Genomic DNA, 15,898 nt, shown 5'->3' on the forward strand with positions numbered 1-15,898 from the left:
GCTTTTAATTAATGGAAAATGCTCACAGAAATGTGTCTGATTTCACATAGTAACGTGGATTTACCCATTGTATTTCTGCAAAGTTCATAATTATTGTTAATCATATTATACAGGGAAAATTATCAAATCTCAAATATATTATCAGGAAATGTGAATAAAAACACCAGCTATGCATTTTCAAATTGAAAATTGATCAACAAATATAATTAAGGATAGAAAATTATAGGTATACAGGCATTTTGAGAAAATTGCATCTTTTTTATGCTTATACAGTATTTTAGTCCTTTTCTTTACTTCAATTATTATAAAATACATATAATGTAAAAAGCTTGTGCTATCATTGCTAGACATCACATATCACATCTAATTTCATATCATGCTAATAAGCATTAGTATCTAGTGCTAGACTAAAAGAAATTCCATTTCTCTAAAAATGAATTCATTTTTTTTTCTTTTATCTTTTTACAAGACTGTTTCTAAGACTTCAAAGAACCTTGAATCATATTGAGGTGCATAAAATGAAAATTGTTGCACAAAAAGATCTCAATTTCAAGCTTCATTTTAAGACTTTTTTTAATAAAATAATAAATTAAAGAGTTATCCTTCCTGGCTGAGGATCGGATATCCGGATTTAAAAGCACGGGAAAGCTAGGGTTTTCATTACTGTTGAAGAGATATGTACGATTGTGAGAGTGTGGACAATGATAAACAGTTATCCCTCTAATTACCGATGGAACTCTGTTCCAACATTTAAAACAAACAAACAAAAACAAAACGTACATAAAAACAAGAAATTTATTGTAAGGTGGTACATACAATATTGTATACTGGTATTTACTATGCTCCTTCTTTTTCTAATGTACAAGTCATGATGAGATGATTATATATTTTTGTACAAATTGATTTATATGTATATACTGTATACCTATGAACTGTATGGTTCTTGGTAATAAACAATACAATTGTTGTTCACATTTTAACGAACAAGGGATGGGCAAGTGACCCTCAAGGATTCCTAAGGAAGTTAACGATTTCAAATTCATAGGAATCAATAATATTATGTAACAATTGCAACCGTGAGCTTAATTACCGAGAAGACAAAACGGAAGTTTTGAAAAAGGAACTGAGTCAAATTAAGGAAGGGTGAGTTGGTGAATCTTAAGTCACGAACAGTAAAGAAGTTTTTCTCAATAGAAAATTCTAGTGAATATAAGAGTTTATACAAAAGCGCAGGATTTCTGTTCTGGCACTTTTAATAAATTAATAGACATAATAGCATTTGAATCATGGGTGAAGAGGGAAATATCGAAGGCATTAAGGTCCTCTATACTCTACACACTAAAGAGTTCTAATTCTGTAGTATTTCGATGCAGTAAGAATGATCTGCCCTTAGACATTTTTATAAAATAAAATAAAATCTACGTCACACGCGCCGTGAACCCTATGTATTGATCAAATAGACGGAATATTCCGTAGTCAAATTTAGTATAAAAGCAAAGACCTAACAATTGGTATGAAACATGTCAGTCAAAATACGACGCAATGATAGGTTATACTTGCTAACAAGGTCATTATAACGACCAAAGAATTTACGAAATGTTGACTTTAAACGAGGTTTTAGTAATCCCTGTAACATCAGCTAATCGTCAGTAGCCTGCCTCGGTTTAAAAATTGATCGTACTCAGAATAAGCTGGGAGGCATAAACACCAGAATAAGCTGGGAGGCATAAACACCATATACAGGTGATAGCGGAACATTACTACATAACTAAGGAAGGTTATAAGATGGAAAAAGCTGGTCATCTCGTTTGTCACACAGTTTAGCTGTTAGTTGGCCCTTAGCGTTTATAGTCAGTAAAACATCCAAATATGAAACTTAAAAGATGTGGCAGACTGCGTGGCGTCTTTTATTTCGAGTTCACCGGGATATATCAAGTCGACATATGAAAGGAAGTAACTATTGTTAATTGATAAAACGTCGTCAATATATCTGAATGTCGAGTTGATGGCCACGACATGTGTTTTCTTCTTCTCTTGTAAAAGTGTTCTTAAAATAAATTCTACTTCATAGGAATATAAAAACAGGTCAGCTGTTAAAGTAGCACAAATTAGTGTCCATCGGTATTCCAACAGTTTGTTGAAAGACATGGTCTCCAAAGCCTACAGAGATGTTGTCAATGAAGAACTCCAGCATCCCTTTAATATCAACTTCAGAGTACTTGTGTGTAGAATCAGAGTGATTTTGAACAAAGTGATTTTGTTAATGATCAATCGCAAGATACAAAAATTTCCGAGACCATCTTTATTGAAGAAGCAGTTGTCTATGATATAAACAAGTCTAGTTTTTTCAATTCATCGTGAGGAATGGTTGCACATATATAAAGTGTAGAAAAGTTATACGTGATGTTGCTAACTTTTGAAAAAAAATGTGATTTTAAGGACAGATGATACAAACAAAAAATGACCTATTCTGTTTTTAAATGTTACAAATAATATATTTCTAAAATATTAAGAAATTGTAAACTTTCTATGTTGTTTAAAATTCCACCTTTCTGTAGCCATCCATATTAATCCATACAACTTTAATTTTGTCATTTTAAATTCCATTATTGTGATACTTTGAGTGAAAAATTGAAATCTATGCGGTTAAACTTATTCATTTTATTTATTTAAACATGACTAAAGTTGTTATTTTCAAGATTTTTGATAAAAGTTTGTTTGTATCATCTGTCCTTAAATTTTCAAAAAATTCCTTTTACACTACTTCTAGAATATGCTGTAGCACAGTACGTATGAAGTTTCTCCTTTACAGCAGTTAATATATTTGTGAGAAGTAAAGATATGGGATTGGTAGAGAACTCGCTGAACCCGACAATGTATCTTTGTAAGGATTTTTATGAAGTTTAGGAATCGAGAATAGGTAGGATAAATCGAACTCACCTTCGTTGACTGGAATGTTAAAAGTATTAAAGACTGACATGTGATTTTGAAGAATTTCATCCTTAGAAAGTGAACTTTGAGTATAAGTTGGATTTCTAGATGTAGAACTAAAATCACCTTAAATGGGTATAGCCATAATGATAAGAAGAGTTGGAATTACTTCGGATGTTAACTTCAACAAAAGTGTTTCAAGGTAAAATGAATAAAACAAAAGAGTATGAGTATATCCCTATGGCGGACAAACAAAAGGTCACGATGTCTATCAACACAGGTTAAATTTTCTGCAGGATCTTAGAATACCCTTGCCAAACACCATATCCAACAGGAACTATATTATATATAACATAAAACACTACTAATATGATACAGATTTATAGTGACCAAATGACCGCTGGCAATAATTTCAACAAATTTAGAAAATACACGACCAGATGGAATCTTTATTCAAGTTTTGTCATTGTACAGGACTTCAGGGGCGTATCCAGGATTTTTTTCCCTTAAAGGCGCGGGGGTGTCTATATAAAATTAAAAAAAGTGATCACCACGAAAGAAACAGAAGGCGGAGGTCTAGAAGATTTGAAAGATAGCTGGGGAAAAATGAGTCAGAGAGTGCGCATTATCCCGTTTTGAGCATTGTTTTGAAAGTCCTGAGTGTCAATTTTAAAAAGTCCTTTTCACTGTTGACGGTTCTAACCAATAAATAAAGCAGATCATATAGTTACCCATTTTTGTCATTTTTAGTATCATTTTAGAGGTGCATTGTATTTTGGTTCAGATATCCTTTACACCAGGACTCTAATATATGAAAAGTTGTAACTTTGGAAAGATTTTAGAACAAATATAATTTTGGCAAATTGTGGATTAAAGAAGCCCTGTCTTGGGGATGGGGGTGGGGTCTCACAACAAAGTAACTAAACACAAGGTTTCAGGTTTATCCAGTGTTTTAATGTCCTTTTTACAAATTTTGTAAAAATTTCTCTCACTACCAATGTCAGTAACCAACAAATAAAGCAAGACATAGAACTCATTTTCATGGGTATTTTAGCTGCATGGATGCATTTCATTTGGGCGGATTTTTCGACGTTACGCCTTTCATTTGAGCGTAAAATTATTTCATTTGAGCAAATTTTGATATTTCATTTTGGCGAATTATTTTGTAAGAAATAAATTAACACAGGCCCGTAGGAAGCAATTTCACTTTTAGGGGGCACAATACATTTTCAGTTGGGGGGGGGGGCACTATTAAGTGCCAAATTCCTTGACCAAAAAAAAAGTCATCAGACATCATTATTGAGGAGCATATAGTAGCTATGTTTTCTATAGTCTTCTATATATCGGCAAAATTATTGGGGGGCACCCCCCCCCCCGGTTCCTACGGCCATGTAACACACAATATAAAGCACATAAATTAATTTGTCACAAATGAAGACACATCGGTCTCATCGTAAGTATGAATGAGAGCAAAGTTTACCACAGTTTTGAGTCCACAAGCTTCCTCAAACTTGATGATGGAGAGAATCGATGTGAATCACTCGTTGGTTACTGGCGATGAGTTAAACCATAAGGAACTTTTACAATTATAAACGACTCTTAATTAAAACTTTCATTACGTATTTCATCAACAGTGCTTATCTTTTAAGAATATTATTAACAATTAAATAGTATTTTATAACTGACTCTATCTCTATGGTTTTCACAGGTAAACCCCACATTTTTTTTATACCCATTTAAAAAATATATTCCGCCAAAATGAAAGCTATACTTAAGGAGGGATTCTTCTCATATTTCTCTAGTATTTAAAAATTAATGAAATTTTCATAGATTCAAGAAGACATCGTCTTTAAGTGATGGTATCAATTAGATTAAATTTGACCATTTTATTTTAAAAGCAAGGTCAGGTCAAGTTCATTATCTTTTTCCTTGACCGTAAGAATAAAAAATACTGTTGCCAATCATGCGATGCCTACTTCTATTTCAAAAGATTAAATGTTTTTCTTTTTGCATAAAAAGATATTACCATATTACCAGATATTGCCATATAGGGTCTATCAGATGATACTACCAAATTGACATAAATAATTTAACTAAAATAGATATTGGCTAATCCGAATTTCTTCTATTTTTCTTAGATTTTTAGGATATATTTAGTTTCTTTATATGCTTCGTATATATATTTTTTTCTTATTTTCACATATGGTAAAGTAGACATCTAAAGATACAAATTGATACAAAAACAAAATTTTTTTACCGTTTACTAAGAGAAAAATCACTTTTTACGGATTTTTTGCTCAAATCTTTACTTAGATTGGAAGCTTTTAAAAGTTAACAAAATTGTAGTTTGTTTGGGAAATCATATTTATTTGATATATTTTAAAACTTCAGTCCATTATTATTAATTTTACTTACTTTTGTTTTCTTTAAGTCTTTGATTGTTTAAAAATTTTAACTAAATTCATTGTTCTATAGTAATTTTGAGATGAGAAGCAGAAAAGGAGATATTTTCATAAAATTCATTCGTTCCGCCAAAAATATAGTCCCTGCTAGATTTCAAACTCAGTTTACCATTTTTATTTAAAGTTGTACAATTATGTTGAGGACAGAAAAATATGATCTTTTAAATCCCTTACATCTAAATATATAAGACGTATATATACAAATGTACTTTGAATATTTCATCTAGTCAGAAACCAGACAAGAATCCATCCTTAAAAGGAGCTCTTTTGGCCAATTGAGTTGCAATGTTGTAATTTTTTTTTGTTTACTGCCAACCGGTAAATTCAAAATTTACAACATGACAAGCGGTTTGCCATAGACTGATAGAGGGCTTACTTAAGCTTCACTGATTCGTGTCATGTTTTCTTTAATAAAAGAATTTTGATGATGATTCGGCTTTTAATTGTTCATAATCTTGAGAAAGTTGGTCGTGCTGAGACTGGAGTGTTTGTTGGTCAGAGGTCAAAACACTGATGGTTTTGTCTTTGGCCGGGTCGGTTATAGATTCTTCCATTTCGTTCATACGTATAGTAGAAGTGTTCGAATGGAAACACGATGTTCGATCAAATAATTTTTGAGGTGTCACAAAGGACAGAAGTTTGATTAGCTTTTGTCAAAGATTTCGTTAATACTAGATTTGTCGCCAGTTGCGAACATGTGTAACATATATATTAACAGTCTTTTGCATACTTCATATACCTCAAGTACTACTTTGGTAGTTTTTCTGTAATCAAAACTTATCCTGGACAAACAGAACCGAAACGGACAGAGACTTCGTAATGTTTAAAGATTTACATCGTATAGCATAACTCCAGTAAGAATACATGTACATAAATTCATCTTTTCTTTTGATGAGACCAGACTGATAACATTTTTTTTGCGAAATTATGGACTGTAACACCTCAATTATCCCAACAAACGTGTGCTCTCTTTGATAAAATATATTATAGCGATCCCTTCCAACATGCTGCGTCGTGGTGTTCTGCCAAAGAGTATATCAGAAACTCCTTTTTGATTGCGTAGTGAACAAATTTGATGATCATTTTTATGTAGAATTAACACAGCCTCTCCCTTTTTCAGCAGGGTCTCCACTCAAACATAATTTTTCCCTCATGTATTACCTATTTTGTAAATAAGTAGGTGACAATAATGTGTGTATATATCTTTTCTTTTTCCTTTTTTTTAAATGTCACTTACATTTTGATGTTCCTAACATAGCATGATATAACATGTAAATTTTGCCTCTTGTAAAATCTCTGAAAAGAGGAAATAAAGATGGAATGTATGAACATATTGTTATTCAAGACACGGGCACTTGTTTCTGCAATATTTTTTTTTACCCCAAAGTATTAAGATAAGTTATTATGCACCATAGGGTAAAAATTTAATACATAAACAAATAACTTTGATTTAAAATGTAGGAAAATGCTAAAACTAGAAAAGTGACGAAGGAAAATAAATGTAATCAGCTAGGCCAGAGACATAACGTTACTTGAACTTCATTTCCAAGGAGCGGGTAAAATAAAATGCAATAAAATATCATAAACGTGTTTTTTCCTCAGGAAATTAACTTTATGTTCTGTCTAGTTTAAAATATATTTTATTCATTACAAATGAAATGGATTGAACAGCAGGCATAATGCCTATAATCGTTCTCTCCATAGGTCAAGGTACATATAACAATTATTGGTACATTTAACATTGAAAACAGTATGTAAAATAGATCATTAATTGGTACATATATAAGGTGAATCCAGAGAAAAAGAGAGTAAAATAGAGAGAAAAAAAAACATAATAAAGTACATTTAACATTGAAAAGCAGTATATAAAATAAACCATTAATTGGTACATGTATAAAGTGAATCCACAGAGGGTGAAAGAGAGAGAGAGTAAATAGAGACAGAGAAAGACCATAAAAAAAACATAATAAAGTTGACTCAGAGTGGAAAAACTTCCTTAACATGCCTAAAATAAGATATTATTCTTCCTAGCATATCATGATAAACTAAGATTTCAGTGAAAACCTCTTTGAGTTTCTTATAAAGGTATGTATATGATCAAAAAATGAAAAGTTGTCTTCTAAACATAAGGAATCAGCACCATATAGTATATTATCTATATTAATTGGTATGTCATTCTCATTCATATATTTAATCAGCATCTGTCTTTGAAGAACATACTGTGGGCAATACATGAAAAAATGTAATGAATCTTCAATTTGGTATCCACAATTTGTACATTTTGGTGAATCATTGAGGTGGTCTTTAAAAAGATCAGCATTGAGGTTACTACATTTATTTCTCAACTGGCAATGTAGTATATTTTCAATTCTATTCCCATAATTGTACAACTTAACTTTATTTTTCTGGATGGGATTGGTGTAGGTTAATCTTTTTTTGAAATTTTGCAATGTAGGGGAAGTTCTACAATCATCAGGTAAATTATTCCATAAGGATATTGCGGATGGTACAAAACTATTATAGTAAGACACTGTTCGAGTGATTGGGATACGATATGAGTTTTGATTGCGTAAATTGTAATTATGCTGAATTGGCATACATCCCTCGAGCATATTATACATGTAATCAGGGGTAAGGTTATTAAGGATTTTATACATCAGTGTGAGCTTATGCTTTTCCCTCCTTGAACTTAAGGTTTCCCATCCCAACTCATAATATAGGTTAGTTTTGGATGTATTGCACCTAATACCTGTAATTATTCTTGCAGCTTCCACCTGAACACTTTCCAGTAATTTGGATTGTTCTTCAGTGCAATTATCCCATACCACATCCCCATATTCTACAACTGGTCGAACAAATGAAAGATATATTTTGATTAGCAAGTCCCTTTTCAATTTATATTTAAGTGTACGCAATATATTTAGTCGTAAGCAAGCTTTCTCATAAATTGTTGTAATATGTTCGGACCACCCCCCATTAGACTGTAATGTCAGCCCTAGATGACAGTGACTTTGATTCTGAGAAATACTATTCATTGTGTTCCCAAATGAGATATTTGGGTGTACTCGTTGAGTTCTGGTAAAATTAACATTTACTGTCTTCGTAGAGTTAAATTCAACTAGCCATTGATGAGACCATTGCCTTATTTTTTCAAGATCATCAGTAAGAGATACTGCTGGGCTGACTGTGTCAGCATCTACAATAACAAACAAGGATGTGTCATCTGCAAACAGTCTTATTTGATTTTGTATGTTTTCAGTTATGTCATTGATATAGATAAGAAAAAGAAATGGACCCAAAACTGACCCTTGCGGGACTCCAGCATTAACACTTTCCAATCCAGAGGAGTATCCTTCTAACACTACCTTCTGGACTCTATCACAGAGAAAATTCTCAATCCAACTTAAGATATCACCTGTGAAACCATACTGTTGTAATTTATATAACAGTCCTTTATGCCATACTTTATCAAAAGCCTTAGATATGTCACAAAAGACAAATCTAACATCTTTACCTTGGTCAAGGTTCGATATAATTGTGTTATAAATTTCAACAAGTTGATTAACAGTGGAGTCACCTGGCTGGAAGCCTGACTGGTTCTTAGAGAGAAGATTGTGATTAAACATATAATTGTACAGATATTTAAATACAATTTTTTCCATGATTTTACACAGACTACTGGTAAGTGAAATTGGTCTGTAGTTTGCTGGGTCTTCTGGGCTCCCTTTATTTTTGAATACAGGTGTTATATCCGATTGCTTCCAAATATATGGTATTTTATTAGTTTTTAGGGAGAGATTGAATAATTTAGTGAGAGGTCTGCTTATGGCAGGAATTATATTTTTTAATACTTGTGGTGCAATTCCATCAGGACCAGGAGGTTTTGATATGTTTAAATTTTCAAGTTGATCAATAACATCTTGAGTTGAAATACTTATGGAATCTATAGAATACTGGGGACCAGGTCCTTGAGGGGGCAATTGGGGTTCTCTATGATGTTCAATTTGAGAAATCTCTGCAAAATGTTTATTCAGTTGGGTAGCCTTATGTTCTGTCTGATGTTATTCTGTTTAGTAAATATGGATACTTTTTGGGTGTCCTTTTACAGGAGAAGAATTCAGAACGTCATCCCATTGTCTATAAAGTTAAGCAAAAAGTTATTTAATTCAAATATATAGTATCAAGTATAAACTGAAATTGTAATTGATAGTTCGGATATTAAAAGTTCTGACAAAACATTTTCTCACAAGCTGATATATCTTTTTTGAGAATACCACTCGATTCTCTTGATATGCTTAATATTTTAATACCAAGCATTCTTGCTTTCTTTAATATGTGGAACTCCAATGTTTCATTTTTGATGAATCCCTTTTAATATCTTTTTTTATTATTATTAAAACGTTTATACCTTATTTAGTATAATAAATTGTTGTCTTGTTAGCTCCGGACTACTTGATACCCAGTCAAAGGGTTTGCAAGGATTCCACACAACAGCGAAGATGATATTCATGGAGCTTTTATCGGGTTCAAATGCATTTATTAATTTATTGTTCTCGGGATCAACATTCAAAGAATGGCAGCGGTCAACCAAACAAAAATAATGTTTGCAAATCTAATGCGAAAAACAACCCCCAAAAGCATCTGCAAAAGGTGTTTTTCAGGTAAAGATACAATGACCTGTGAATTATGATTTGCGCAGGATCAATCATTTGCGATTGAACTTATAGCGATAGGTCGAATTTCCTCTATGTTACAGACCGTCATCACTTGACAACTTGACTTTATTCACTTAAGGCTTTTAATGCCTAATAGTCTAATTAGATTTTACAGTTACAACTGAGAAAATGGTTGCAACTGAAGCAAGTCAAATTTTGAATTATTTGATAATTGGATTAAAAGTGTCTCATTTGTAATGATTAAGTGATCGAGTGAATATGTTAAAGGTTTTGGAGCAGGTCCATTCCCAAGTACTTGGAAACCCTATGGTGACCAAACTTGCATGGATGAAGTTATCAAGGGATGCACACTACCAGACATGCTTCAGATGCTGGATCTGATCTACCCATTCTCATTATTCTGGATGGGTGACCACTGACCAGGTTAAAGCTGATTTCTGGAGTAGGTCCATTCCCAAGAAACTAATATATAAAACCCTAGGGTGGCTTAACTTGCAGGGTTGATTTTGTAGTGATGCTCACTACCAGGCAGATGCTGGTACTGACCTTCATTTTCTGGATGAGTGATCTGGTGTATGTTTTTGGAGCAGGTTCTTTCCTAAGTCACTGTTTGCCCTATTGTGACTAAACTTGCAAGATGATGCAGTTAGGGATGCACATTACCAGACTTGCTTCAGATTTTGGATCTGATCTACATTTGTAAATGAATTGCCAGGTTAAAGTATCTTTAGCAGGTCCAATCCTGGATAATTATAAGACCTATGGTTTACCAAACTTGTATGGATGATAGATCTAGGAATGAACTTCTCCAGATATCATGGATATGCTTCGGATTTTTATTTTTGTTATCAATATCATTCATTTCAGATTAAGATTTTTTTTCTTTCTATTTTTGTTTTGATTTGTTGTTGTTTTTTAACATATTTACATTACTGACCATGATAACTACAGATACACACAAGAAAGTACATGATTGATTACTGTCACACAGTACATATATCTTTAATTCACAGGAAAAGAGTGAAAAAACCCCCACACTTTTATTTATTTACTCATAAGCAAATGCTTTTGAAAATAGAACTTTTTCTGCTATGAAATTAGAAATTGTTCCAGTTATGCTATCTGACACACACACAAAGAAAACCTAGTAACTAATAAATTAAGAACTCAGTTCAAAAGGAAGAAAAATCTGTTATCTAGCATATATACTAGACAAGAAGATGCTGTAGATTGGAAAATTAATTCAAAAGTCTTTAATTTTACTTTGTATTTGATGTATCATTTTCCTGCAGAATTAAACCTATATATAAATATAGTGAAAAAGGTTACCAGATCACACATTAAAGTATCCTTCTCAAACCGCATTCCTTAAGTGTGAAATTAAAACCATCGCAATTAGTGCCCTTGTAACAAATCCTGAAATTTTAGTAATGTGGAATTAAAATGCTTTATATCTAGTAGAGTTATTAAAATACTTAAGTCTAATTTATTTTTACAGTTACAAGACCAGTACAGGTAAGAAAGACTGTGTTATACCTTTTTCTATATTTAGTCAACAGTCATTTTGTCAGAGTTCTTTGTTGTGCCTGAAAATGGACAAACAACTGAAAGTACTATTCAAAACATGATCGGAACAGAATATGACAAATACAAGCACAGTATCTGTGTTCCCTAGGGCCACAAATGAAAGAAATTTAATTTTTTTTAAGGCAATACTTTATTAAAAAGTTTGCTGACCAAGGGAAATAACTCCTAGATCTACTCTAAGATCATGTAGTGGTAATTTCACCCTTAATTTTTTATCTGCAAATTCAGATATACATATATTAAAAAAAAAAAATTAAAAATTTGATATTTGCAGAAATTGAAGAGGTTTTCCCATGATAAATGTAGGGATTCTATAAGAATTACAGAGGATATCTCAATAGTTCCAAAGAAATATGTGGAAGATTGAGAAAATCACTATATGGAAACAAAAAAAAATGAAAATGTAAACTTGAAAATGTTTAATAACAAGTGATTGATAAGGCATAGTCATCCAATAATGTTATACTTTTATAGGATGGCAAACCTCTCATTGGTTTTATTGGCTTGGGAAACATGGGAAATCACATGGCAAGGAACTTGGTCAGCAAGGGCTACCCTTTGCTTGTATATGATGTGAACACTGCTGCTGTTGATGGACTTAAACAAGCTGGTAAGTAATGAAATTCTTAATTCACATGTATTTTGCCCTATATATGCCAGTGCAGAAAGGGGAATAACTCTTATTGGATTGTAGTTAGATCATTTTATTTTCAACAACAACATACTTTTATGCAGTTATGCTATAAAGAACCTACACCTGTGCATTACAGATAACTGATAAATAGGAAAGTGATTTGTATAGTAGTTTAAGAACCTTTTAGAGAATTTAAATACACTCTTGAGCAAAACTCATGAATTTTTTTGTTAGAAGAGAATTAGTTCTGAGTACACACATACATGCTAGTGTTTGTCTGCTAGGTGCTAAAGCTGCCAGTAATCCAGCTGAGATCGCCTCTAACACAGACAGAATTATCACAATGTTGCCAGCTAGTCAGCATGTCCAACAGGTCTATGCAGGTGACAATGGCGTACTGAGGTAAAGAAACGCTTTAGGAATAGAACAAAAGTCTCTCTTTTTTAAAAGACATTTATCTCTTCATTTTATGTACTGGTAGACACATTTTTGGGAATTTTCATCATCTTGTTTTCCATCCTGAAGATTTGTCTTTTGATCTTTTGAAATATTTATCTTTTGACAATAATTTTATTGCATTAGTATTTGAATTCATTTTTTTGTCTTTTAGTAGGTTTCACTTATATGTGTACTGAGATCATATCTGTTCATTTTTAGCAAGGTTGTGAAGGGAAGTATAATGATTGACAGCAGTACCATAGACCCAGCTGTCTCCAAGGATATGGCTAAGGCTGCTGAGAGCAAGGGGGCATTCTACCTGGATGCACCTGTCTCTGGGGGTAAGTAGAAATTAAAAATTCTCCTACATATCATCCTACTGCATCCAAGTCTAAGTGCCCTATACATGTATGTTACTTATTTTCTTGATGTATACTTGTATGTTATTCATTCTGTTTGTAGGGGTAAATGCTGCTCGACAGGCCCTTCTTACCTTCATGGTGGGCGGACCAGAATCAAAGTTCCCAGAAGCCCAGGAAATTTTACAGAACATGGGCAAGAATGTAGTTCACTGCGGGTCAGTGGGCACAGGACAGGTAGGAAAAGATTTTCATGTAATGTACAGCCATCAAACAAATGTATTCAAAATGTGAAAAAATTAAATGGCTTTCCAAACTGTATATGTATTTTCATGAACATTGTTTTATGTAAAGCATTTATGATTATGGTTGAATATAGAAGTAAAATTTCAGTATATATATTACAGGCAGCTAAAATTTGCAACAATATGTTATTGGGTATTTCTATGATTGGGACATCAGAAACCATGAACCTGGGGATCAAGTAAGTTACTGAAAACTGGAGTGTTGGCAAACAATGTAGCATAAATATTCATTAGAAATAGTAAGACTGTGATGGAGAAAATTTTGAAGTCAGACATTTTGTAAATCCATTTGTCAAAAGATTGATATATGCAAAATATTTAAATGCAGTATACAATTCTTGAAGTATTTTCAGATTTCCAGATCAAACTATGTTCAGTTTTAATTTTAATTACTGATTTTTAAAACATGGAAAAGTACTTTGAAGATGCAGAATTTAACATTTGTGCCCATACTTTGAAGGCTGGGTCTTGATCCAAAGATGCTGGCAAAGATTCTCAACATGAGTTCGGGTCGCTGCTGGTCCAGTGATACTTACAACCCCTGCCCCGGGGTGTTTGAGAATGTCCCTTCTAGCAATAATTATGAAGGAGGATTTGGTACTGCACTCATGACTAAGGTAACAGTGAAAGTTATGACTTACTTTGGAATCATTAGATTTTGTGGTGGCATGTTCATGGAATTACATGTATTGGGAACCCTACATCCATGAATATACATCCTCCATGAATTAATATACAAGGGTTTCAAAGTCATATTTCCTTTTGTAGAAGTTTGTATGAGTGAATACATGAAATTATGTCCCCAAGAACCTGTAAAATTTAAGCAGTCCTATGTAGTAATATTGTGAAATTTACTGTAGATCACCAATTTTTCATGACACCTTATTTTCGCAAAATAGGTATTTGGAATTTATAAGCGAGACAAAATTTTCACCAATTGTGGTTTATAGTAGAATATAATCTATACTAATAAAAAAATACGTGAGAAAGAAATTTTGGCAAGCATACTGTCTGGCATAATTGCCCAAAAGTAAAGTTCTCACAAATAAAATGTGATTTACAGTATTAAAAAGAAACCACTGGCATACTGTAAGTAAAATAATACTTAATCATGTAAAACTGTAATTAATATTTACATATATACCATTGCAATACAGGATCTAGGTCTGGCTAACAATGCAGCCAAGGACACTAACTCTGCCATCACTCTAGGACGGGAGGCACTAGAGATTTACACCAAAATGACCGAAAAAGGATATGGAGGCAAGGACTTCTCTGTTATCTTCAAAATATTAGAAGAGATGTCAGGTCCAGAGGTGGAGAAGAAAAAGAAGGAATTCTTTGATCATTAATTAAACCATTCCATGAATATTAACCCAGTGTGTATATGTTTGTCAGAGTTTTAATATGCCAAAATGTTTTCTTGCATAGGATCTAAACATTTTTTTTTTACAGGAAGATTGAACTTTCTTTGTTTCATGTGCTATGCTGTCAGTTAATTGGAGTAATTGTATTTACAGATGTGATGTTCATTTTGTTATTAATGAATAACATTTTTAAAAGAAAGAAAATACAACTGACTCTCTATCCACAGGCACCTTGTGTTGAACACAATATATAATAATGTAAAATCATCATAATCTGCTAATTAAGGCTTGTAAAAGTTTTTATATGAAATTTGTCCACATCTATGGATTGGAAATGTACCACTACATTATATATTAGGTGGATATGTTGAGAATATTTGTTTTGTTGTGCAAAAGAAAACAAGGTCTAAAATGTCAACAAAAAAACTTGATGGCCTGCAAACATCTGTTTACAAATGTTTTGTGAAATATTGTACTCTTTTTGATATATTTTGGTTGTATATATATACCATATAATTATATGCACTGATTTTCTATAATATTTTCAGAGTTTAACATCCAGCAGTCTAAAATATAACCTTAAATTTTAAAAAAATTTTAAAAGTGTGAAATAGCCATTACTGTACTGGGGTAAGAATGAGATTGATGTGTGACTTCGAATGGTCATTTTATTTGGTGATGACCAAAATTTCAAGCATCAGATTATTATAAAAGTTTGTTAAATTGCCTTAGTGTCATTTGGCTGGTCAGAAATTTCACATCGGCAATGAAAATTCACACTTACCTTATGTATACTGTGTGCACTAGGTCTCTGTGAGTGAACTGCTTCAAATGATCATGCACTGACTGATAATTTTTTTTCTCTCCATTTTAATGGGGGGGGGGGGGGGGGGGCAATAGCTATAGGTTTCTCCTGACTAATAAATGCAATCATGTTTAGACATTTATTGTAGAATAAATACTCATTTTGCTCAATATATTAGTGGAGAGTACACTCTGTACCTTGTTTAAGTTCAAAAATGTCAAAGCAAAACCTTTTTTATTACATCTGTAGATTGTGCAATTCATTTAATGTGTATGACATGTGCTTTTAAAATTTGGATAAAATACACGTATTGACTTTGCCTTGCTGTGATTCA

General features: G+C 32.5%; 1 protein-coding gene across 1 annotated transcript; it reads left to right on the top strand.

Moving 5' to 3' along the window:
- Positions 1 to 9,946: 9,946 nt before the first annotated feature.
- On the top strand, positions 9,947 to 15,639 carry LOC133188325 (3-hydroxyisobutyrate dehydrogenase, mitochondrial-like). The gene is made up of 9 exons (XM_061323705.1): positions 9,947 to 10,054; positions 11,568 to 11,584; positions 12,131 to 12,266; positions 12,575 to 12,692; positions 12,948 to 13,069; positions 13,191 to 13,324; positions 13,495 to 13,571; positions 13,853 to 14,009; positions 14,550 to 15,639. Exons 1-9 carry the CDS (start codon positions 9,967 to 9,969, stop codon positions 14,742 to 14,744), a joined length of 1,044 nt encoding a protein of 347 aa, XP_061179689.1. The 5' UTR covers positions 9,947 to 9,966; the 3' UTR covers positions 14,745 to 15,639.
- The last annotated feature ends 259 nt before the right edge of the window (positions 15,640 to 15,898 follow it).

The sequence above is a fragment of the Saccostrea echinata genome, unplaced genomic scaffold (genome assembly GCF_033153115.1).
Source record: "Saccostrea echinata isolate AGI-Se365-2 ecotype Australia unplaced genomic scaffold, CSIRO_AGI_Sech_v1 ptg000001l, whole genome shotgun sequence".
NCBI lineage: Eukaryota > Metazoa > Mollusca > Bivalvia > Ostreida > Ostreidae > Saccostrea > Saccostrea echinata.

Bases quoted from the DNA above. Each gene is read 5' to 3' on its own strand.
- LOC133188325 (XM_061323705.1), top strand. From the start codon at position 9,967: ATGGCAGCGGTCAACCAAACAAAAATAATGTTTGCAAATCTAATGCGA. The intron at 12,693-12,947 runs GTAAAGAAACGC...GTTCATTTTTAG, and splicing joins GGTGACAATGGCGTACTGAG to CAAGGTTGTGAAGGGAAGTA. The intron at 14,010-14,549 runs GTAACAGTGAAA...ATTGCAATACAG, and splicing joins GTACTGCACTCATGACTAAG to GATCTAGGTCTGGCTAACAA.